Source organism: Staurois parvus, unplaced genomic scaffold, assembly GCF_062004578.1.
Source record: "Staurois parvus isolate SC_StPar_1 unplaced genomic scaffold, SC_StPar_1.0 ptg001432l, whole genome shotgun sequence".
Taxonomy (NCBI): Eukaryota; Metazoa; Chordata; class Amphibia; order Anura; family Ranidae; genus Staurois; species Staurois parvus.
The window spans coordinates 6,246,742-6,269,701 of record NW_028319228.1 but is presented as its reverse complement, the minus strand read 5'-3'; the positions used below and the strand labels follow the sequence as shown (position 1 = coordinate 6,269,701).

At 41.6% G+C, this 22,960-nt stretch overlaps 1 protein-coding gene across 1 annotated transcript; it reads left to right on the top strand.

The window, feature by feature from the left end:
• The first annotated feature begins 410 nt into the window (after nucleotides 1-410).
• On the top strand, nucleotides 411-21,084 carry ZNF367 (zinc finger protein 367). The gene is made up of 5 exons (XM_089662142.1): nucleotides 411-943; nucleotides 12,923-13,073; nucleotides 14,049-14,168; nucleotides 15,321-15,459; nucleotides 18,451-21,084. Exons 1-5 carry the CDS (start codon nucleotides 563-565, stop codon nucleotides 18,686-18,688), a joined length of 1,029 nt encoding a protein of 342 aa, XP_089518268.1. The 5' UTR covers nucleotides 411-562; the 3' UTR covers nucleotides 18,689-21,084.
• The last annotated feature ends 1,876 nt before the right edge of the window (nucleotides 21,085-22,960 follow it).

Genomic DNA, 22,960 nt, shown 5'->3' with positions numbered 1-22,960 from the left:
TTTCTGCTGGAAGCTCTCCAGTCACACAGCCCCGCTCTCTAGAAGCATCTATGTGAGCGCGGGAAACTACAAGCGAAATTTGGCGCCAGCATCCTTCACCAGCCGAGAAGCCCTCCTCATGTCACTCGCAGCCCCGCTCTGTCTGACGTCAGGTGTGTGGAAGGTGACGTCTTCCATTCATAGAAGGATGAGAATGTGTCAAACAGCAGCAAGAAAGACCGTCTCCTCCAAAAGACGCTCGAAGGACCGTCTGACGTTATTGTCCTCCAATCAGCAGCCTCCGTTCTCCGAGGAGTTTTCCTTGCACACGCTTCTATTGGTCCTGCGGTCTGCCCGTCTTATAACGCTGGAGCTGCCGCCTGGAGTCGTGAATGTGATTGGCTGCCATCAGGCGCGAAATGTAACGCGGGAAAAAGAAGAGAAGGACTGAGCGGCCGCCGCCTCCTCAGCCCTGCAGTCAGTGACAAGTGTAGCCGGGCGCCTGATCTTCCCTATTGGATTTGTCGGATGGGTTGTACACTGCCAGAGAACAAGGCGCGCTCTCCTGCCGGTGTCCCTCAGCATGATGTCTGACGTGTGCTCGTCTCCGGTCCTGCGCTCTTCTCCTTCATCTCAGGACTCGTCTCCTCCCCGCCCGGTGCTGGTGTCTGTCATCAAGGCGGTGTCCCCCACCACCTCCGCCCACACACCCATCAAACCCCGCCGGCCGCCCTTCTCTGCCACCCCGCTTAGCCCGGTCCCCACCAGCCCCGGCTTCAGCGACTTTATGGTGTACCCGTGGAGGTGGGGGGAGAACGCGCACAACGTCACCCTTAGCCCCGGACCCCCGGCCAGGCTCCCTATGCCCCCTGCCGAGCCTGGCCAAGCTGCCCGGGAGCCCGTCCATGATGCCATCAGCCCCGGCCTGGCCAGGAGCAGCGGAGGAGAGGAAGGAGCTCTGAGGGTGAGCACTCTACCTGCATCCATGCCTCACTAGGAGGAAAGGCTTAGAACATCGCTCAGCTCTTGTTACTGCTGTGTCCCCATTAGGGAGAGTTTAGTCATCCTGTGTACTAGAGAGAACCCCACGATTCACCAGAGGGGAACTCTGCCAATGGGGACACTAGTTCTGGTGACTCACTTCCGGTTGTGGCTCTGGGACAGGAAGTAGAGGGAATCTCCCAGCTGGGATACAGATGGCAAAATACAGACAAGGGTTAGAACTCTCCCTTTATCCAGAATGGGAGGAAGGTTTTCCTTTTAGTTCTACTTTAATGGGTTAGTTTGCCTATTAAAAGATGAACTAACACCCTGCAGTCCCGTTCCAGCCTCTCTCCCCCCTCCCTGCTGTACTTACCTGTGTAGGTAGTGAGCTGTCAGTGCCCACACAGCCAGTGTAACAGTCCACATTTGCAATTCTTGCCCTTCTCTGTGCAAGGCTTCCAGGATGAATCAAAGTGATTCTCTGCACCAGCACCCACAGAGGTACATACAGCAAGGCCTGGGAGGGTGTACTGGCTACTTCTCTGGGTGATGAGCTGTGTTTTGTGTTGGCAGAGAAAGCTCATTACCCACAGAGGTAAGTACACCAGGGAAGGGAGGGGGGCTGGAACAGGACTGTAGGGTGTTGCTTCATCTTTTCAGAATAGGCAAACTAATCCTTTAATGTAGAACTAAAGGAAAAACTAACACCCTGCAGTCCTGTTCCAGACCCTCTTCCCATCCCTGCTGTACTTACCTGTGTAGGTAGTGAGCTGTCAGTGCCCACACAGCCAGTGTAACAGTCCACATTTGCAATTCTTGCCCTTCTCTGTGCAAGGCTTCCAGGATGAATCAAAGTGATTCTCTGCACCAGCACTGAGCAATCAGCAGTGCTCTGATCTGTCCTGGAAACCTTGCAGAAAGTAGTGGGATATGCACAGGGAGTTCAGATCCTCAGACTGCTGCACTGGTTACCCAAACACAAGATGCAGGTAAACACGGTACATACTTTTTACAAGCCTGTTTTTGGCCAAAACACTGCTGGCTTTTAGGAGAGTTAAAATCAATTGCCAGTGTGCTTGAGGCCTTTAGCTTCCAACTACTATGCTTTTGGGCTGATGGCCTCAAAGTATAACTAAAGATAAAACTTTTTTTTTTTTTAACATTTGGATGATGTGGAGAGGTAATAGAACCCCTCTCAGATGTTTATTGCTGTCGGTACTCCCATTTGGGGTGCTTCACTTATTTGTCCTTATCACCAGTGTCTCCAGGCAAAGAAGTGAAAGTAAGGCATCATTCATAGGGAAGCCTAGGCCTGTGTGATGTGAAGGGCCATTTGTTCATTTTTGGAGCTGTGCAGGCAGCCTGTGTTAGTCAATGGAGACACAGCAGCTGTATGGACTCGCCTGTATATAAGTTTGACATGAATGGAGCACAGCTTCTAATGCACCCTGTCTGCTCTGTGTTGCCCACCTGTCCTTAGCTGTTAGGCGTGGATCTGTGTGTCTGTAAAGCCACTGCATCTCCATTAACATAGGCTCTTTTACCCCCTTCCTGCACAGGCCAATTTTCAGCTTTCAGTGTTGTTGCACTGTGAATGACCATTGCGCGGTCATGCAACACTGTACCCATAAAAATTTTTTTATCTTTTTTTCACACAAATAGAGCTTTCTTTTGGTAGTATTTAATCACCACTGAGTTTTTTATTTTTTGCTAAATAAACAAAAAAAAACCCTCCTTTTTTTCTTCGTTTTTGTTATAAAAGTTTGCAAATTAATAACATTTCTTCATAAATTTTGGTCAAAATGTATTCTACATTTCTCTGGTGAATATACCCCACATTAGTGTATATTATTTAGTCTGTAGTAAAGTTAAAGTCCACAAACAATGCTGTGTGTGTGTGTATGTATGTATATATATGTGTGTGTGTGTGTGTATATATATACAGTCAGATCCATAAATATTGGGACATCGACACAATTCTAACATTTTTGGATCTATACACCACCACAATGGATTTAAAATGAAACAAACAAGATGTGTTTTAACTGCAGACTGTCAGCTTTAATTTGAGGGTATTTACATCCAAATCAGGTGAACGGTATAGGAATTACAACAGTTTGCATATGTGCCTCCCACTTGTTAAGGGACCAAAAGTAATGGGACAGAATAATAATCATAAATCAAATTTTTCACTTTTTAATACCTGGTTGCAAATCCTTTGCAATCAATTACAGCTTGAAGTCTGGAACGCATAGACATCACCAGACGCTGGGTTTCATCCCTGGTGATGCTCTGCCAGGCCTCTACTGCAACTGTCTTCAGTTCCTGCTTGTTCTTGGGGCATTTTCCCTTCAGTTTTGTCTTCAGCAAGTGAAATGCATGCTCAATCGGATTCAGGTCAGGTGATTGACTTGGCCATTGCATAACATTCCACTTCTTTCCCTTAAACTCTTTGGTTGCTTTTGCAGTCTGCTTTGGGTCATTGTCCATCTGCACTGTGAAGCGGCGTCCAATGAGTTGTGAAGCATTTGGCTGAATATGAGCAGATAATATTCCCGAAACACTTCAGAATTCATCCTGCTGCTTTTGTCAGCAGTCACATCATCAATAAATACAAGAGAACCAGTTCCATTGGCAGCCATACATGCCAACGCCATGGCACTACCACCACCATGCTTCACTGATGAGGTGGTATGCTTAGGATTATGAGCAGTTCCTTTCCTTCTCCATACTCTTCTCTTCCCATCACTCTGGTACAAGTTGATCTTGGTCTCATCTGTCCATAGGATGTTGTTCCAGAACTGTGAAGGCTTTTTTAGATGTCGTTTGGCAAACTCTAATCTGGCCTTCCTGTTTTTGAGGCTCACCAATGGTTTCCATCTTGTGGTGAACCCTCTGTATTCACTCTGGTGAAGTCTTCTCTTGATTGTTGACTTTGACACACATACACCTACCTCCTGGAGAGTGTTCTTGATCTGGCCAACTGTTGTGAAGGGTGTTTTCTTCACCAGGGAAAGAATTCTTCGGTTATCCACCACAGTTGTTTTCCGTGGTCTTCCGAGTCTTTTGGTGTTGCTGAGCTCACCGGTGCGTTCCTTCTTTTTAAGAATGTTCCAAACAGTTGTTTTGGCCACGCCTAATGTTTTTGCTATCTCTCTGATGGGTTTGTTTTGTTTTTTCAGCCTAATGATGGCTTGCTTCACTGATAGTGACAGCTCTTTGGATCTCATCTTGAGAGTTGACAGCAACAGATTCCAAATGCAAATAGCACACTTGAAATGAACCCTGGACCTTTTATCTGCTCAATGTAATTGGGATAATGAGGGAATAACACACACCTAGCCATGGAACAGCTGAGAAGCCAACTGTCCCATTACTTTTGGTCCCTTAACAAGTGGGAGGCACATATGCAAACTGTTGTAATTCCTACACCGTTCACCTGATTTGGATGTAAATACCCTCAAATTAAAGCTGACAGTCTGCAGTTAAAGCACATCTTGTTCGTTTCATTTTAAATCCATTGTGTTGGTGTATAGAATTGTGTCGATGTCCCAATATTTATGGACCTGACTGTATATGTGTGTGTGTGTATATACACACACATACACACACATACACACACATACACACACACACACTATGGAAGCCTAGGCCTGGGTAGTTTGGGGGGTATTTGTACTATGCTGGTGTTTTTGGGCCTCAAGAAAGGAGAATGGCCATCTCTGACAATCGATCAATGTAATGATGGCCATTCTCCTTTCTTGAGGCCCGAAAATGCCAGCATAGTTCAAATACCCCCCCCCCCCCCAAATTACCCATTTTTGGAAAATGGCTCAAGCTATTTAGTAAGAGGCATAGTGAGTTTTTTTGGTGGTTGTAATTACAATTTGTTGGAAAATGTAGAAATTAACTACATGCCGCCCAGCCACTGTACATATACGGCGGCAGGGCGGCACTCGCAGGCAAAACCACGTTTTAAAACGTGTTTTGTAAACAAATAGGAGGCGCGCCGCCGCCCTATCTGTCCCGACGATCACTGCCGCAGATGTCAGTCGCCGGGTCACAGGCGCTCCTTAGCGGCTGTTTCCCAGCGATCGGCGGCAAACAGTGACAGAGAGCACAGCTGCAGTTGCTGTGCTGTCTGTCACTTCCCTGTCAGCTCGAGGATGAGCTGATCGAGAAAGAACAGAACCGTTTCTCTTTCTCCATCAGCCTTGTCCCGTCCAGTACACAATCCCGCCCCCTAGTAAAACACTCCCCTCACTCCTATAGCCCTTCCCTGCAAAATAAAGTTAACCCCTTCCTCCCCATTGCCATTAGTACAGTGTCAGTGTTTTTTTTTTTTTTTTTTTGCACTGATCACTGTATTAGTGTTTTTGGGGATGTCAGTACCCCCCAATGTCCGAATGTCCGCCGCAGTCCCGCCATAAGTTGCTGGTCGCTGCCATAAGTCCCTGATCGCGCCATAATTCGATGATCGCCGCCATTATTAGTATAAAAAAAAAACTAAAAATCCCAGTATCTTTCCCGCCATTTGTAAACGCTTTCACGTAAACCAATTAATTTACACGTATTGGGTTTTTTTTTAGCAAAGACATGTCGCAGAATGCATTTTGACAGAAATTTATGACTAAATTTTATTTTTGAATTTTTTTTTACTGGACATGTTTTATAGCAAAAAGTCCAAAATATTGTTTTTTTTCCCTCAAAATTGTCAGCCTTTTTTTTTTTTATAGCGCAAAAAATAAAAACCGCACAGGCGATCAAATACCACCAAAAGAAAGCTCAATTTGTGGGGGGGGAAAAGGATGTAAATTTCATTTATGTACCATATTGCATGACCGCGCAATTGTCCGTTACATTGGCGCAGCGCTGTATAGCAGAAAAATGGCGTAAATTGCAGTATTTATACCATAGTTTTCAGACGCTATAACTTTCACACAAAGCAATCAATATACACTTATTGGGATTTTTTTTATCAAAAACATGGAACAGAATACATTTTGGCCTAAATTTATAACTAACTTTCAGTTTATTATATATTTTTTATAGCTGAAAGTAAAAAATATTGTTTTTCTTCAAAATTTTTGGCTTTTTTTTGTTTATAGTGTGAAAAATAAAAAGCGCACAGGTGATCAAATTACACCGAAAGAAAGCTCTATTTGTGTGAAAAAAAGGACGTAAATTTTGTTTGGGTGCAGCATTGCATGACCGCGCAATTATCAGTTGAATTAGTGCAGCGCCGAGTAGCAAAAAGAGGCCTGGTCATTAAGGGGGGTAAATCCTCAGGCGCTCAAGTGGTTAAAAAAAACAAACTTTTTTCATATTTGTTCCCAGTCCAGTACAGCGTGATTTATATAACTGGTGTGGCGGTGATCAGGGACACTGACTGGTGACAGAATGTAAAAAAAAAATTTTTTTTTTTTTTTTTTTTTTTTTTTTTCAAATTTTGCTATCTTTTATTACATTTTTTTTTTTGTTTGTTTACAATTTTTTTTTTTTCAACACACTGTGACCAAAGCAATATAATGTTACCATAGTAACATTGAACTACTCTGGGCAAGTGATCAGGATTTATTTCTTTATTTTTTGCACATTATGATTGCTAATACCAATTTAATTTATTAATATTTGAAATCATTGTTACTGAATGAAACTGATTCATTCAGTCTTGTGATTGGGCAAAGCTCATCGCATGATACAGATGGGCTGTGATTGGCCCTGTCTGTACCATGAGACTGCTGTGATCAATCACAGCTAACACAATTGTATACAATGAATGGCATGACCGGAAGCCATCCATTGTATATAATCAGCATGTGATCTGCTGTGATTGGTCACAGCGGTCACATGACACTGGGAACGGGCCGATGTGATATGTCATCGGCTGTGTCCCTTGGACATAGCTGGTGACAGATCATGGCCCCCGGCCGCGTGAATATTTGCTTTTGATAGGACGTCATATGACGCCCAGTCACAAGGGCGAGTGTCCTGCCCGACCATCAATCTGCTATAAGCTGGGTCGGAAGGTGTTGATCCAGAATTCTAACTTTCCCCCAGACAAGGAGTAGGGGGGAAATCTTCAAATGTGGACACATGTCCCTGTGACAACTACACACGACAAGAATATCAGATGAATGAACAGCTTTTTTTTTTTTTTTTTTTTTTTTTTTCCATACTAGTCTCATACCGAAAACAAATAGGTTACTAAAGTTACGAAAAGTCTCATAAGACAGGGTACATTTTCCTGGGATGATGCAATGCATTCATTCATTTCCAAGCATGCATGGTCTTGGTGGTTCGTTTTTTTTTTTTTTGTACAAATACTGTATTGAATAAATGAAAATCGCTTGTTTTGTTATCATACGAGAAACCTTTTTATGCTTGTCCCTTTGTATAATTTTGCATGTACTATTGAGATCAGCTCTCGAAAGCGGTTTACTAACGATCACATTATCAGGCGATTGCTCCAAAAATGTTTGCTGTGTGTTTTGTTTTTGTCTGATTTTCTTATTGTGTGTACTAGCCTTAAGTGGGGATTTTCCACACATTGGAAAGTTTCCCTTTTACTTCCTATTGAGTCTACAGGACATGAAGAGAAATATTGATGAGATATATAAAAAAAAAAAAACGGACAGCGGTTTTAGGTCTGTTGTACTTGTCCAAAATATAGAAAAAAAGCTTTGTCTTTAGGCGTACTTTGTTTTCCCAGCTATGTTGAGGAGTTGGGTTTTAGACCGCTTTATTTCACGTGTGTGTGTGATTATATAATATATTATATAGGCAATTAGAAGTTTGGTGTAGCATGAAGTTAGAGGTTAGAGGAAATCTCCCACTGTGAGAGGCATTCTCCTCTGACAGATGTCACCAGAACAGCAGTCCCCTCTGGAATATTTCCTCATACATCATGTTTTGGCAACCGCTCTACAATTTTGTATTTCCTCTCTCCTAGTGACTGTGGCCACCAGTACAGATAGGGAAGAAACCTCCCCAATGGGGGCACAGTGATAAAAACTTGGGGGTCTGACTGATTCACACTTTGGAAAACTAAATAAAGAAACCCATGCTTAGAGATGCACTTTAAGATTCAGTAAATCCTCCTGCTTTCCTCAGTATTTTTGAACTAACCTATGCCTAATCAGCAGCTTTATGCAAGAAAACATTGACACCTATGAAAGGCTGTGTGCTTGACGAGGCTGCTTTACTGATAATGCCCCACGCTGCTGTAGTGGCTCTCCTGCTGCAGTATCCAAAGATCTTGCCATTTTGTTCTTGTAAAGAGCACTGTACACACAAGTGTTCAAGCAGTCTGTTGTGAGAGCAAGTAGTCAGATTATCCTTTGTATGTTTCCAAGGATGACCAAACTGTTAAAGAATGAAGCTGATTTATCGCTAGGAGGCGAAAGGGGAAATCCTTTATTCATATGAGTGGGCACAAAAATATTTGAACTTCTGCCAGTTGGAGGTTGTAAGCAAGAAAAGAAAATGCTGTATTTTCAGAAACCTGTTCTAAGTGACACCTGTCATAAAAGACATGCAGGGATTGCCTGCCCCCTCCTAATGTGGTTTTCCTAGCTATATGTGGTTTCCACAGTTTGAATACAGATCTGGAACAAGCATGGGGCATGTCAGTTCTTTCTCCGTAGGTTGGTGACTTACAAGAACAGAGGTATACCGCTCAGGCAAACAATCCAGATCAATCCATGACAGGTGCAGGCTCTGGCTTGCCACCAGACACGATGCAACTGGAAGAAGGGTCAGTCGCACACCAGAGGATTGATGAATATAGTGTATAGGGATGCACCGAAATTTCAGCCACCGAAACATACTGGATGAAAATAGCCTTATCGACATTTAGCCGATACGTGAGACTGTGTACTGTAGATGTGAAAGGGCAGCGGAGAAAGGCAGGAGAGGAGCAGTGTATGCAGTCACTGGCTGTCACTATGGGGTTTATTTACTAAAGCTGGAGAGTGCAAAATCAGACTCACTTCTGCATAGAAACCAATCAGCTTCCAGGTTTCATTGCCAAAGCTTCATTGAACAAGCTGAGGTTAGAAGCTGATTGGTTTCTATGCAGAAGGGAGTCTGATTTTGGACTCTCCAGCTTTAGTAAATAAACCCCTATATGTCAGTACCGGTTTTTACATTTAATTACTGGCTTTTTTTTTTTTCTTCACTATAGCTGGCAGAATTAGCTGTCACTTTCCCCCCAGCTAAAAGAAACAAAGTTTCCTTTAGCTCCCAGGAAAGTGATGGCTAATTCTGTGAGCTATAGTGAAGAAAAAAAGCTGGCAATTGCATTTAAAAACCGGCACTGACATATAGTGACAGCCAGTGAGGGAGCCTCTCTGTATACACTGCTCCTCTCCCCCCTACAAAGAGGACCTGTCACTCATACGCTATCACATAGGGGACTATTGGTCCCCTATGTGATAGCAATAAAATCATAAGTTAAAAAATAAAAATATACATGAAAATAGGGAAAAATAAATTGGAGCCCCCCCCCCCCCCCCACATACAGCTGAATTTTTTTGGTTTTTGGCCACATGCGTTCTGAATTATTGGTTTCGGTACCAGAATTTTTAATTTTGGTGCACCACTAATAGTGTATATTTATTGATCCATATTACATGCAAAACACCAGGACATGAATACAGGACCTGTTAACGTGTTTCACATGATCTCGTGCTTAACAGGTTATAGCCAGATGGCGGCCTGCAAAACCCCTCGTCCCTCCGGGTGGAAGCCATATGGATGACCAAACAGATTACATGCCCGCAGAGCCGCGCAGCGGCGTGATCTGTCACCGGCCGTGTACTTCGGACACGGCCGATGACAGATCTGAGTACCGGCCCCGTTGCCATTACCATGTGACTTGCTGTGACCAAACACAGCAGGTCACATGACAGTTGTATACAATGGATGGCTTCCTTTCATGCCATCCATTGTATACAAGTGTGTCTAGCTGTGAATGGTCACAGCAATCACATGCACAAGCTGGGCCAATCACAGCCCAGCTGTGTCATGTGGTTAGCTGTGGCCAAATCACAGCTAAGCACAAAAAAAACCCTGAATGAATCGATGTCATACAGGTAAATGCTTGCTTATAGCAAAGTAATTCTTTGCTATAAGCAAATTGTATGTAAAAAAAAAAATTACTGATCACTTCCCCAATGTAGTACAGTGTTACTATGGTAACATTGTACTATCTTGGTCATAGTAAAATATGAAAAAAAAAATCTTAAAAAAAACCCCCAAAAATGTAATTAAAACGAATAAAAAAAATTTTTTTTTTTCATACTGTCACCAGTCGGTGTCCCTGATCACCGCCATGCTAGTTATATGATGAAGCTGTACTGCACTGGTGACAGTATGTTAAAAAAAAATTTTGTGAAAATAATTTTTTTAATTTTCCGAAAAATTATGACAAAAAAATTACAACTTCAAAAAACTCGCCATGCCTCTTATGAAGTACGTCGGACTGTCTACTTTGTAAAAAGTGGTCATTTGGGGATATCTGTACTGTTCTGACATTCTTGGACCTCAAGAAATTAGGTTGGCCGTCAGTACTTCAGGATTGATCAATATTCAGATATATCCCATAGTTTGTGAACTCTATAACTTTCCTACAAACTAAATAATACATCCTAATTTGGGTTATTTTCACCAAAGACATGTAGCAGAATACATCTCGGCCTAAATTTATGAAGAACAATTATTTATTTGCAAACTTTTATAACAGAAACAAAGAAAAACATGTGGGTTTTTTTTTTTTTTTTTCAACATTTTCAGTCTTTTTTTTATTAATTTAGCAAAAAATAAAAACCCCAGTGTTGATTAAATACCACCAAAAGAAAGCTCTAGTTGTGTGACGAAAATGATAAATTTTAGTTTGGGTACAGTGTTGTATGACCGCGCAATTGTCATTCAAAGTGTGAGCGCTGATACCTGAAAAATGGCCTTGCAGGAAGGGGGTAAAAGTGCCTGGTATGGAAGCTGTTAACCACAAGATCGTGTGAAACGCGTTAACAGGTCCTGTATTCATGTCCTGGTGTTTTGCATGTCCTATGGATCAATAAATATACACTATATTCATCAATTCTCCTGTGTGCAGTTGACCCTTCTTCATGTTGCAGGTTGGTGACTTAGAATGTACTGAAGGGCATCAGCAGTTAACCAGGCAGCCAGTTTTCTCCAAAAAAGCAATGACCGCATACACCAATAAACTGTTTTTAAAAAAAATTCTATTCAAGTATGTATTCTTAACTCAGAAAACTGCTGTAAATTTGCTCTCTGCCTCCTCCAAATCTCAAAAAACATTTTTTTTTTGAGTGCGCCTGTGATATTGCAATGAACTACGGTACCCATAAATCTCCATGTGTCACGCTTTAAAAGCCTTTACAGCTCACCAGTTTGGAGTTAGCTGTGCGCTCGTGTGCAAGAGTTCTTGCTCTCAATCAGATGCTTGAAGTGATGTCATATGTGTAGTGCGACTGCAGCTTACATACGCAAGCAAATGTATGTGGGGCAGCGTGGATTACAGTAATTTTTAATATTTTTTATTAGAATTTTGTAATTTGTTTTGTTTTTTTTTTTATCGCTATCACAAGGGGGATTGGATTGTGTGCTGTTAGAAAACCGTTGCCTGAAGGTTCAGTTTAAATTCTATTCTGAGAAGGTGTTTAGTGCTCTATTTTACATAGAGGCACTACTGTTTCCTGTAGTTTCACTTAAAGGATAACTCTACCTCTCATAATGGTATGCTACACCAGTATATAGGGTGTTGTTGCTGAGCCCCCCTTTGTGACATCATGCAGGGGTTATTCCCATGCAGCTACTGAGCTGGGTCATTGAATCTGAGAGCTCTGTGAATGAAGCAACTACAAATCCGATCTGCCACCACCGCAGGCCTGACTTGGTGTTGGCAATGGCAAAACAAGTGCAGTAATGAGCATACTTGTCCATTGACCATACTTGCTGCTCTCCAGCTGAAAGCCCGTACAGAGTTACAGCTGATAGCTGGAGGAAGAGTTTGCAGGAGCCTGACATTGCACCTTGATCCTTTGATTGTGGATGCAATGCTTTGCAGACTCCTGTGGAGAAAATAATAAATGCACATTTTGTTTCCTGAAAAAATATATATTTTTTTTATGTAAGGTGAACTTGGCCCTTAATTTAGCTAAAACATGCATGTACTGTATTACATGTACTAAAAATGTAAAGTATTGCAAATGGCAGCTAAAAATGTGCATGCAAGTTGCTCATTAAAGGCGAACATCTGGGGGTCCTTGTAGAACAGATTCTGCAATAACAATACCAAGCTGCAGAGTGGAAAGTATTCAAGTGCACCCAGACCCACCCTGCTGCTTTACTTTTCCAGTTCAGTGACTCAGCTATTTAGTCAAGGCACCTAGTGTTTTCAGGTCAGAAATGGCAGCCTTCACTTTTCCCACAGAACACATTTCCTTAAGCATCTCTGTACCTGTAACAACCACTCAGACAGGAGCCTACTGTACTGTGTAGGCATATCCCTTCTCAATGCATAGAAACATCAGGCTCTGACACAGCAAGTTCTAACTTTCTGAATTTGAAAACCTACTCAAGGCTAATTGGGCTCCCATGGCCTCTTGTAACAGTGCTTGGATGTGGCAACTGGCCGCTCTAGTGCTAAATCATGAAACAGTAGATTTTAATGTCCCTATGCCCGGTGGTAGAATATTTCCTAGGGCTCTAGCAGAGTTATGGATGAAAATAGGTAGGTATGATCTGGTACATTTTGTGTATTAGCTTTTCCCTGCTTCAAAAAACAAGTTATTTACAATAATATTTAAAATCTAGCTCGCTCCACTATTAGAAGCTGCAAAAATGCTAGAAGTGGCATGCTTTAATATGATAGGCTGTTACTAGCATTAATGGCGTTATGAGATCTTTAAACTCATTTGGTTCCCTTTCACAGGATGGAATCCGACGTGGCCGTCCAAGAGCAGAAACGGTTCGAGACTTGATAAGTGAGGGCGAACACTCTTCAAGCAGGATTCGGTGCAATATATGCAAAAGAGTGTTTCCTCGAGAGAAGTCTTTACAAGCCCATAAAAGAACACATACAGGTTAGCCTAGAACGTAATTCCAGTTTGGTAGTTGGCTAATTTTACCTAGATAATGAATAAACCTGATTGGCTTCTTGGGTTAGGAGGCTTAATTTGCTCTAAATGTAATAAACCGGATCCCTGCTTTTGCAAAATGGAGAGAAGATTATACATACAGCATCGGTTTTCCTGACTGTAGTCTCAGTTCAATAAGCAATAGAAATCGGAGTTCTCAGAAATGAGCCATAGCTGAAACTAACAATCCAGTAAGTGAAAAGTTCTTACAAATGGCAAATGTTAGTGAATTGAGCACTTATTGATCTTTCTTTACATAATGCATACAGCAGAGCAGCCAACAGTGGTGGACAGTTATGTGAACCACTGTTGCATCATGAATTGAAGTTGATGTGGGCATTAAAGTGGAGTAGTAAGAGTTGGTAACTGTCAGGCTTTTATTGCTGTTTGTCTTAAGTTTTATATTCACCTTCTCTCCTGGTGATTACTGTCATCTGAAAAAACAGTAAATCTAACATTTTAGCTTGTGTGTGTATATAACAAAAGGGAAATATTCCAATGAAAACACTTGTTATGATGACAACTGTCTAACACTGGAATTCAACTCACTTTGAGATTTACACTGATTCTGGAACAGGGGCAGACTGACCATTTGGAAACTCGGGCACTGCCCTAGGGCCTAAGGTCGGTAGGGGGCCCCATGAGATGCCCCTGGTACCTTTTTCATAGGCTTTATTGAGTTTGGGCAAGGACCCGGGGGCCTCATGAGTTGTCAGTCCACCCCTGGTCTGGAACTGTGGCAAGAAAGAGCACTCTATTGAAAACTAGACACTTTTTTGGTTGATGGTTCCACTTTAAAGTTTGCCAATACTTTTGTATTCTGAAACAGGAATCTGTTCCATTTTGATTGCATCAGTTGACTATTGTACATGTTTGGTATGTTAAGTTTTTTTGTTTTGTTTTTTTTTTTTCTGCTTAAAGGAGAGAGGCCTTACCTTTGTGACTATCCTGAATGTGGGAAAGCCTTTGTACAGAGTGGACAACTAAAAACACACCAGCGCCTGCACACCGGAGAGAAACCTTTTGTTTGCTCAGAAAATGGTACGTTGCCCCTTGTTATAGTGTACAGACTTTGGAGGAGATGTACTAAAACTGGTGCATTCAGAATCTGGTGCAGCTGTGCATGGTAGCCAGTCAGCTCATTCAGTTAAGCTTTGGCAATAAAACCAGCAAGTTGATTTATATGCGGAGCTGCACCAGATTTTGCACCCTCCTGTTTTAGTAAATCATCTGAAAAGGTACAAAAATGTACACAGTGGGTCTGAGTATAAAATTAGCCCCTGCCTCCCCTTTTTTTTTTTTTTCTTTTTTTTTTTCTCCCTATTTTTGATGGTTATTGTGTTGCTTCAAAATGTTAGAATTTTTTTCCCCCGCTATATAGCCCTCTGACAAAAACTGCCACTTTTTGACTTGTAAGCTATATGCTAATTTCTAAATGGTGAAGTACCTGTAGAGTGTTGTTGAGAAGGAACTTTTGGAACTACTATGCATCTGGCAAGTCAGCCAATATTGTCTTTCAGCCATAAGCTCTTTAGGTTAATTCCAGATCCCATTTTTAAATGGAAGTGAAATAAAGATGAGATCGGATATAATTTGTGTACTTCTGAAGGTAATCGCTGCTGAATTAGGCTTGTGATAGCTTTACTGTAATTGATTACTGGCTGATTGGTTAAAATCACATAAGCACAAGGCGCGTGGGCTGAATCCTTGCTGCCAGGCCTTGTCATCTGGCTCTCACACCCAGTTTTGCAGCCAAAACATGGTGGAACTCCATTGCACCACCTCCGGCTTTCCCCCTCCACTCCCCGCTGTCTTTTGTAACCACAGAAAACTTCTGTGTCTACAAGGAGAAGCTGCTCGTGGATGTAACATACCTGCATGCACTTGCGGCAGGGACAGATCTCCACAATCAGAGAGGAGGCAGAGCCACCTACATAGGTACTAGAGCCAGTCTATGTAGGAGAGAGTAGAGATTCAAGGAAACTTGTGAGCGAAGGGTATTTCCCCCTGTGCATAGCGCACCCTTGAGTCCGCACTCTGTACACAGCATACCCCTGAACTTTGCACTCTGTTTGTAATGCACTTCTGAGCTCTGTACATAGTGCACTTGTAAACCCTGCATTCTGTACATATCGCAGCCTTGAACTTTTTTTTCCCCCAGTTTTCTAATCTGATGTTTGTGTATATCTGTAGGTTGTTTGAGCCGTTTTACACATGCAAACCGACATTGCGCCAAGCATCCATATGCAAGATTGAGAAGAGAAGAACCGAACAGTAAAACCGGCAAAATGCAAGTTGCTGATAACAAAGATACAGCAGAATGGTTGGCAAAGTACGTTTGTAAGATGTTTTATGGCAGTTTATATTCCAGCTTGATATTTACATGCCTGTTTAAACTGTTGCAAATTGTATTAGTTATGCGTCATTAAGGATTTGTTTCTTGGCACTGCCAATCATGCCCGTCAGCCACTAGATCTCACTGTGTACTCCAATGAAACATGAATTTTCTTATGCTTTGTTGCTTTCCAGCAGCTAGAATGTGCTGCTACATAGATTTCGCATTGCCCAACAATCCGATTTTGTCATTTTTAAATCTGCCGCCTGCTATGTATTGTAAGGGCCTGTACATTGGATAGAACCTGAATAGAATGTTCTTGTTAGTCCGCCTATTATGTAGATTTGGTAAACTACTTCTTCCTCTTCCTCCTCTTCTTCCTCTTCCTCCTCTTCCTCCTCTTCTTCCTCTTCTTCCTCTTCCTCCTCTTCCTCCTCTTCCTCCTCTTCTTCCTCTTCTTCCTCTTCCTCCTTCTTCCTCTTCCTCCTTCTTCCTCCTCCTCCTTCTTCCTCTTCCTCCTTCTTCCTCCTCTTCTTCCTCTTCTTCCTCTTCTTCCTCCTCCTCCTCTTCCTCCTCCTCTTCCTCCTCCTCTTCCTCCTCCTCTTCCTCCTCCTCTTCCTCCTCCTCTTCCTCCTCCTCTTCCTCTTCTTCCTCCTATTCTGTAGACCTGCCGGCTCGGCTTTTGACACACACAGCATGGCTTGGTCCCGCTCCCTCATCACAGGGTTTAATTTACAGCAGTAGGAACCAAAGGTGCTCTCTGCCTGTTGAAAGAGGAGGAGAGAGCAACGCTGCCTGTAGAGGGGCACAGCACTGGATTGAAATAGGTAAATGTAGAGCAGAGTGAGGGAGAGATACTGAATGCATTCCCTGCATTAAGGTAAAAAAATGTCTTGCCTTAGACTGCTTTAACCGCTTCCCATCCGCCTTATAGCTGAAATACTGCTACAGGGCAGCCGTGGCTGTCAATCACTGGGTCCCGGACGGTAATTACTTGCTGGCACCTGGTGATTTCCGAAGATCTCCGACAGGGAGGAGGACTGTTTTTTGTTTACTAACAGTCCTCCTCCCTGTCAGCTTGGGCACACTGCTCTGGATGGCTGTGCACATCCTGAGCAGTGTGATTACAGTGAAGCACACTGACACAGCCCCCTAGTAAAACAGTTAACCCCTTCCTGCCCAGTGCCATTAGTACAATGATCAGTGTTTTTTTTTTTTTTTTTTCTTTTCCCAGCACTGATCACTGTATTGGTGTCACTGGGGGGATGTTGGTGACACCAAGTCAGTTCTCCCCAGTGTCAGAATGTCTGCTGCAGTTCCACTTTAAGTCGCTAATCGCTGCCATTACTAGTAAACAAAAAAAAAATTCCAGTGTATATATACCGCCATTTGTTAACTTTATAACTTTCATGTAAACCAATTAATTTACACGTATTGGGAATTTTTTTTAGCAAAGGCATGTAGCAGAATGCATTTTGGTGTAAATTAAATTTTTTTTTTTTTTTTTTTTAATTTTTACTGGACATGTTTAATAGCAAAAAGTCAAAAATATAATTTTTTTTTCTCAATTGTCGGTCTTTTTTTTTTTTTCTTTAATAGTGCAAAAAATTAAAAATGCACAGGCGATCAAATACCACCGAAAGAAAACTCAATTCGTTGGAAAAAAAAAGGATGTAAATTTCATTTGGGTGCAGCGATGCACGACCGCGCAATTGTCAGTTAAAGTAGCGCAGCGCCGTAACGTGAAAAATGGCCTGGTCAGGAAGGGGGGTAAAGCCTCTGGAGGGCAAGTGGTTAAAGTGTATATGATCAGATTGTAACTTGTATGGTCATGCTAAGACTTGTCTCCTTATGGTAAACCTAAAGTTCACATTTTTTTGTAACATTTGTCATGTGTTATGGAATGATAGCACTATAGCATTTTTGCTAGATGAATTGTTTTCAGATGCTGAATAATACAACATTCCTGCCTTAACCGCTATATATATATATATATATATATATATATAATTTTGCATTCCCGGGTAGGGGGTGCACGCGTGCTCTCTACCCGCCCCTGCTATTGTCTCCTCCAGGAGAGGTCTGTATGTAAACACAGATCTCTCCCCTGTCAGCACGAACAGACTGCTTTGTCTACATAGTAAAACACAACACAGCACACTGTCAATCATTTTTATCCCCCCAGATGTTAACCTCCTTCTTGCCTACTGTCATTAGTACAGTGTCAGTGCTTTTTATTAGTGTATTGGTGTCACTGGGGATTTCAGTGGCAGTTCCCCCCCCCCCGTCAGAATGCCTGCTGCAGTCCCACGATAGGTCACTGATCACTGCCATTACTAGTAAATAAAAAATAAAAATTCCAGTGTGTGTGGATAGATAGATAGATAGAGGTGTATAGAGAGAGAGAGGGGTGTATAGCGAGAGATGTATAGAGAGAGAGGGGTGTATAGCGAGAGATGTATAGAGAGAGAGAGAGGTGTATAGAGATATATAGAGAGAGAGAGAGAGAGAGGTGTATAGAGAGAGAGAGGTGTGTGTATATATATATATATATATATATATATATATCACCATTTGTAGACCATTTATATATATATATATATTATAACTACTTTTTTTTTTTTTTTTTTTTTTTTTATAGCGCAGAAAAATTAAAAACTGCACAGGTGATCAAATACCACTGAAAGAAAGCTATATTTGTATGGGGGGAAAAGGACATAAGTTGCATTTATGTACAACGTTGCATGACTGTGCAATTGTCAGTTAAAGTAACGCAGCACCGTATTGCAAGAAAAAGGCATGCTCCGTAAGGGGCGGGTAAATCCTCTGGAGGACAAGTGGTTAATACCAGTCTTTTTAGTGCTCTAACAATGTTTGCTGTGTAGCATCCTAAAATGCCTTACAAATCCTAAGATGGTTTATCATGCTTAGTAGTCTTTTGCTGAAATTCCTAGCCACCTTTTTTAAAATGCTGATCTTTATTTTCAGACACTGGGAAGGACAAGAACAGTTGCCGCCAACATTAAAGATGAAGCCCCTTCAGAAGGCAGACCAAGAGCAGCAAGATCCACTAGAATATCTTCAGTCTGATGAAGATGAGGAAGATGAAAAAAATGGGCCTCATTCTGCTGCTCGACGCCGTCTCCAGGAGCAGCGAGAGCGTATGCATGGCGCTCTGGCCCTGATTGAGCTAGCCAACATAGCTAGTTCACAGTTGCGCCAGTAACATTATTGACACGTACGAAAAGTCTTTTTCCCTTGCAGTATATTGGGCCTTATTTCTTTATTTCAGTGGCATAATCCTCTGTTATTAGAAAAAGGTTGCAAAATATGCTGTGGGTTATAAGCTAAGCACCTTATTTGCTTGATATAGGCTGCTATCCTGTAGAATTTCTATGAAGAATGTTGCTTCCTAATCTAGGAAGTGTGAGAGTATTGCACTTTTTATGGTAAAGATAGTTGTAAAGTGTTTTATATAAAATATTTTGTAAATATGGATTTGGAAAAGGTATAGTTCTTACATCTGTTTGAAATATTGGGTTTTACAAGCTTAACGTTTCTTTTCAGGAAGACAGTCGATTTTTCCAGAGGTAAAGTTGTATCGTGCTAGTACCATGAAATTTGTAATCACAATTATTCTTGTAATTTATTTCTGTAGGCAAAAATATATTAGGTCTGTAAACACATGTTACACTTGTATCAGAATAGGAGGATTGTTCAAGTGGAATGAAAAGTTAAGCTTGTAAAATAAAGGCTTCCAATGAAATGGATGCTATGATGCAAGATAGCACTTGTTTAAAAGGGGAGGATGTTTTATTGGTGGTATTGTGTTTTTCTTTTTTTATAGTAAACTATTTTTAGAATATCTGCAAACACTAATTTTAATATTCAGCTTTTAGGATTTTTAAATATTTTTTGCGAACTGCCAGGCTGTGTTAACTACCGTTTGCAAACTGCCTAAAAGCCACTTTATTGCTTTAACATGCCAATCTGTGTTCTATAAAATGACTCAACTCTATTGGCTAGTGATCCCAGAAGAAAGTACTTCTGTTATCTAAAGGGCTCGCTTAACCCCTTCCTGCCACCACCTCCCAGCCCTTTAACAGATTATAAATGCTGGTGCAGTTGGCCATTCTGATCATGTGACCGCTGTGATGGCAGTCAGTAGAAAACTCCCGCAAGTATGCATCAGGAACTTTCAGGTACCTACCGGTTTCTGTGCTGGTAGCATGCTCTCAGCACAGTAAAGCGTTTACTTTAGGGATGCATATTTGTGGCCGCTTGGCTTTAAGGTCCACTCGCTCAGAGGCCGCATATATGCTTATGGCTGGCAGGAAGCGGTTAAAAATTGGTGTATGTAGCCACTGGATGATCGTTTCATATATACATTGAAAGCTGGCAATGCTCTTAAATTCCTGTGTTTTTTGTTTTGTGTGTTTGTTGTTGTGTTTTTTTTTCAATCTTCCTTGGAGGCATTGTCCTTTTTTAGACTTGATGAGAATTCTTCACAATTGCTCTCGGAACTCAGTGTTGGAGAAACATTTTATAGTCTGAACAATTGTTAGGAAGCCAGTGCTCCCCTTCCCCCCCATCAAAAACTTGATCACATTTAAGCAATTAAAGTGGTCTCGTATCTTCTGTTAAAATTGATCTGAAATGTAAAAATTGTCCTATTTATCACTGAAAACACATAGCTGGCACTTTGGGGTGCCCACCTGTAATGCCTGTAAGTTTAATATCTTGGATATCAGCAGTGCAAATGCTACTTGGGGGCAGGGGCAGAGGCAGACTGACCATTTGGAAACTCGGGGACTGCCCGAGGGCCCGGGGTCAGTAGGGGACCCCATGAGATGCCCCTGGTACCTTTTTCATAGGCTTTTTTGAGTTTGGGCAAGGACACAGGGGCCCCATGATCCCCTATTGCCCGGGGACCCCATGAGTTGTCAGTCCGCCCCTGCTTGGGGTTCCCCCATCCAACCAGATAGAGACTTGCTGGTAGATGGATGTAAACAGATGCATGTCCATTTATTTCATGCCCAAAGACTTAAATGAAGTTTGAAAATCTAAAACAGGTGGACCTGATTGGGAAGCTTGTGTAAAAGGGGCCTTCGGTAGAGGGCCAGGCTCTGCCTTCTGAGCCTCACAGCTCCTTACCAAGATAACCATGTTCCCTGACCAATAGTTCTGTATTATGCAAGTATTTTAAACTTAAGATTTGCTTTAAGTAAGCAGTTTCAAATTTGGGTTGATGCAGTTGACACATTTTTACATTTAATACAGTTAAATGTATCTGTGTGTTGAAATAACAGCTAAAGTGTTGAGGTGTGTTTTGTGTGTGTGGTGTCTTTTGGATTGTTTTTGTTTTTTTGTTTTTTTTCTCTTTTAGTCCTGTTTTTATAATATAAATTTTTATCTCGTCAAGTTAAGGAAGACTATGAGAAACCTTTTATATATGCACTTATTTCCAAAAAGGGAGTCATTATGAATTTGATACGTTGAAACTGCTTTTTGTTCTAAAAATGTGGTTTAAGTGTCATCCTGCTTATAGCTAAGTTAGTAGTTTGGCATGAATTTTTAGCAAAAAAGTGTACTCCGCTTTTGAATAAATCATTTATAATTTAACCTGTCTTTGTGTGGTTTCCACTGTTAAACCCAGTATGCAGCACTTTTGTTCAGACCTGTGCTAGATCATAAAAGTTAAAAACACTTCCAAAATGTACCAAATACATAGTATAGAACCAGCAATATTGTCCCCCACACAGCTGTCGGCGTACCAGTGAGCCACGTCTGTCACAGCGTACCAGTGCTCATATACTTCTGTACCAGTGATCAACATCTGTTATGACCTACCAGTGTCAAATCCACATCTGTCAGTTTACCAGTGCTCAATATCTGTCACACAGTACTAGTGTAAAATCCACATCAGTACCAGAATAACATCTGTCACAGTGTACCAGAGTAAAATCCACACCTGTACCATTGATAAATATCTGTCACAGATTATTAGTGTGAAATCCACACCTGTACCAGTGATCAATAGCTGTCAGCGTATCGGTGTGAAATCCACATCTGTACCAGTGAACATCACAATCAATATCAGCAGTAAAGCATAACCATGTCTAAAAAAATTTATACACCAGCGAGGAAGCTTTCCAGATACTGAGTATGACGGACAGGAGTAGCAGGGAACTCTTTGTCAGACTCAGATTTTGAGTATGAGCCAGTTGAAAGCAATGGGTCAGCAACAGATTCTGAGGAGGAAAGCGTTCAAACAAAGAGGTTCAGGAGATCTGAGGAGGAGCCGGCATCCACCAGTAGCGCAGTGGCGAGTATAAGCAGCATAGCACTCCCAGAAGATAGCAGCAGAATGTATTTTGGGGTGTAATTTTGGGTGTGTAATGTATCGCTTTTGAACGCCTGTAGCTGCTACTTGGATGTTGGGCCTCTGTGGCCATGCTGTGGAAAAGTCTTACGCATGTGGTATCCCCATACTCAGGAGGAGCAGCAGAATGTGTTTTGGGGTGAAGCTGTGAGTATGCATATGCTGTGTGAGAGGAATAACCTGTTAATATAACAATTGTGTGGAAAAAGAAAAATGAATTTACTTCATTTTCCAAAGCATTGCGGGGAAAAAAATTACAGGTTGAAAAAAACTTACAATGCATCTTACTAAATACCTTGGAATGTCTACTTTCTAAAAAGGGGTCATTTGGGGGGTATTTGTACTGTCCTGGCTTGTTAGTGTCCCAAGAAATAAGAGGCCATCAGTACATCATTTGATCAGGTGTGTTCAATTTTCACTGATTGGTACCATAGCTTGTAGACTCTATAACGTTCACACAGACCAAATAATACACATCATTTAGGATTATTTTTACCAAAGCAATGTAGCAGTGTACATTTTGGCCAAAATTTTATGAAGGAAAAATGTACTTATTTGCCAAATTTTCTAACAGAAATGAAGAAAAGTGCATATTTTGTTTTTTGTTTTTTCAAACTTCGGTCTTTTTTAATTTATAGCGCAAAAAAAAAAAAAAACAGTGCTAATTAAATACCACCAAAATAAAGCTCTATTTTTGTGAAAAAAAAGCACAAAAAAGTAATTTGGGTACAGTGTTGCATGACTGAGTATCATACAAATTGTGAGAGAGCTGAAAATTGGTCTGGGCAGGATTGGGGTGAAAGTGCCTCGTATGGAGGTGGTTAAACCTGCGATTCTCAACCCACCCCAGAGGAGCCATATATACAGCAATAGTGATATCGCTGCACCCCACCACTCACAACAAAAGCCACATGCATGCCGTACAATAGGCCTGCCAATATGTTAATATAGCATGTAGTAGGCCAGCATACTGTATGTAGGAGTGTATGGACTGTGTTTTAATACTTAATTGCATAAGCCCGAAAAACAAGCACTTCAATGAAAAAAAAAAAAACTGCCCTCTACTGAGTCCAAAATAGTTTCTATACATAAAAGCAGGTTGCATTATCTTGGTCA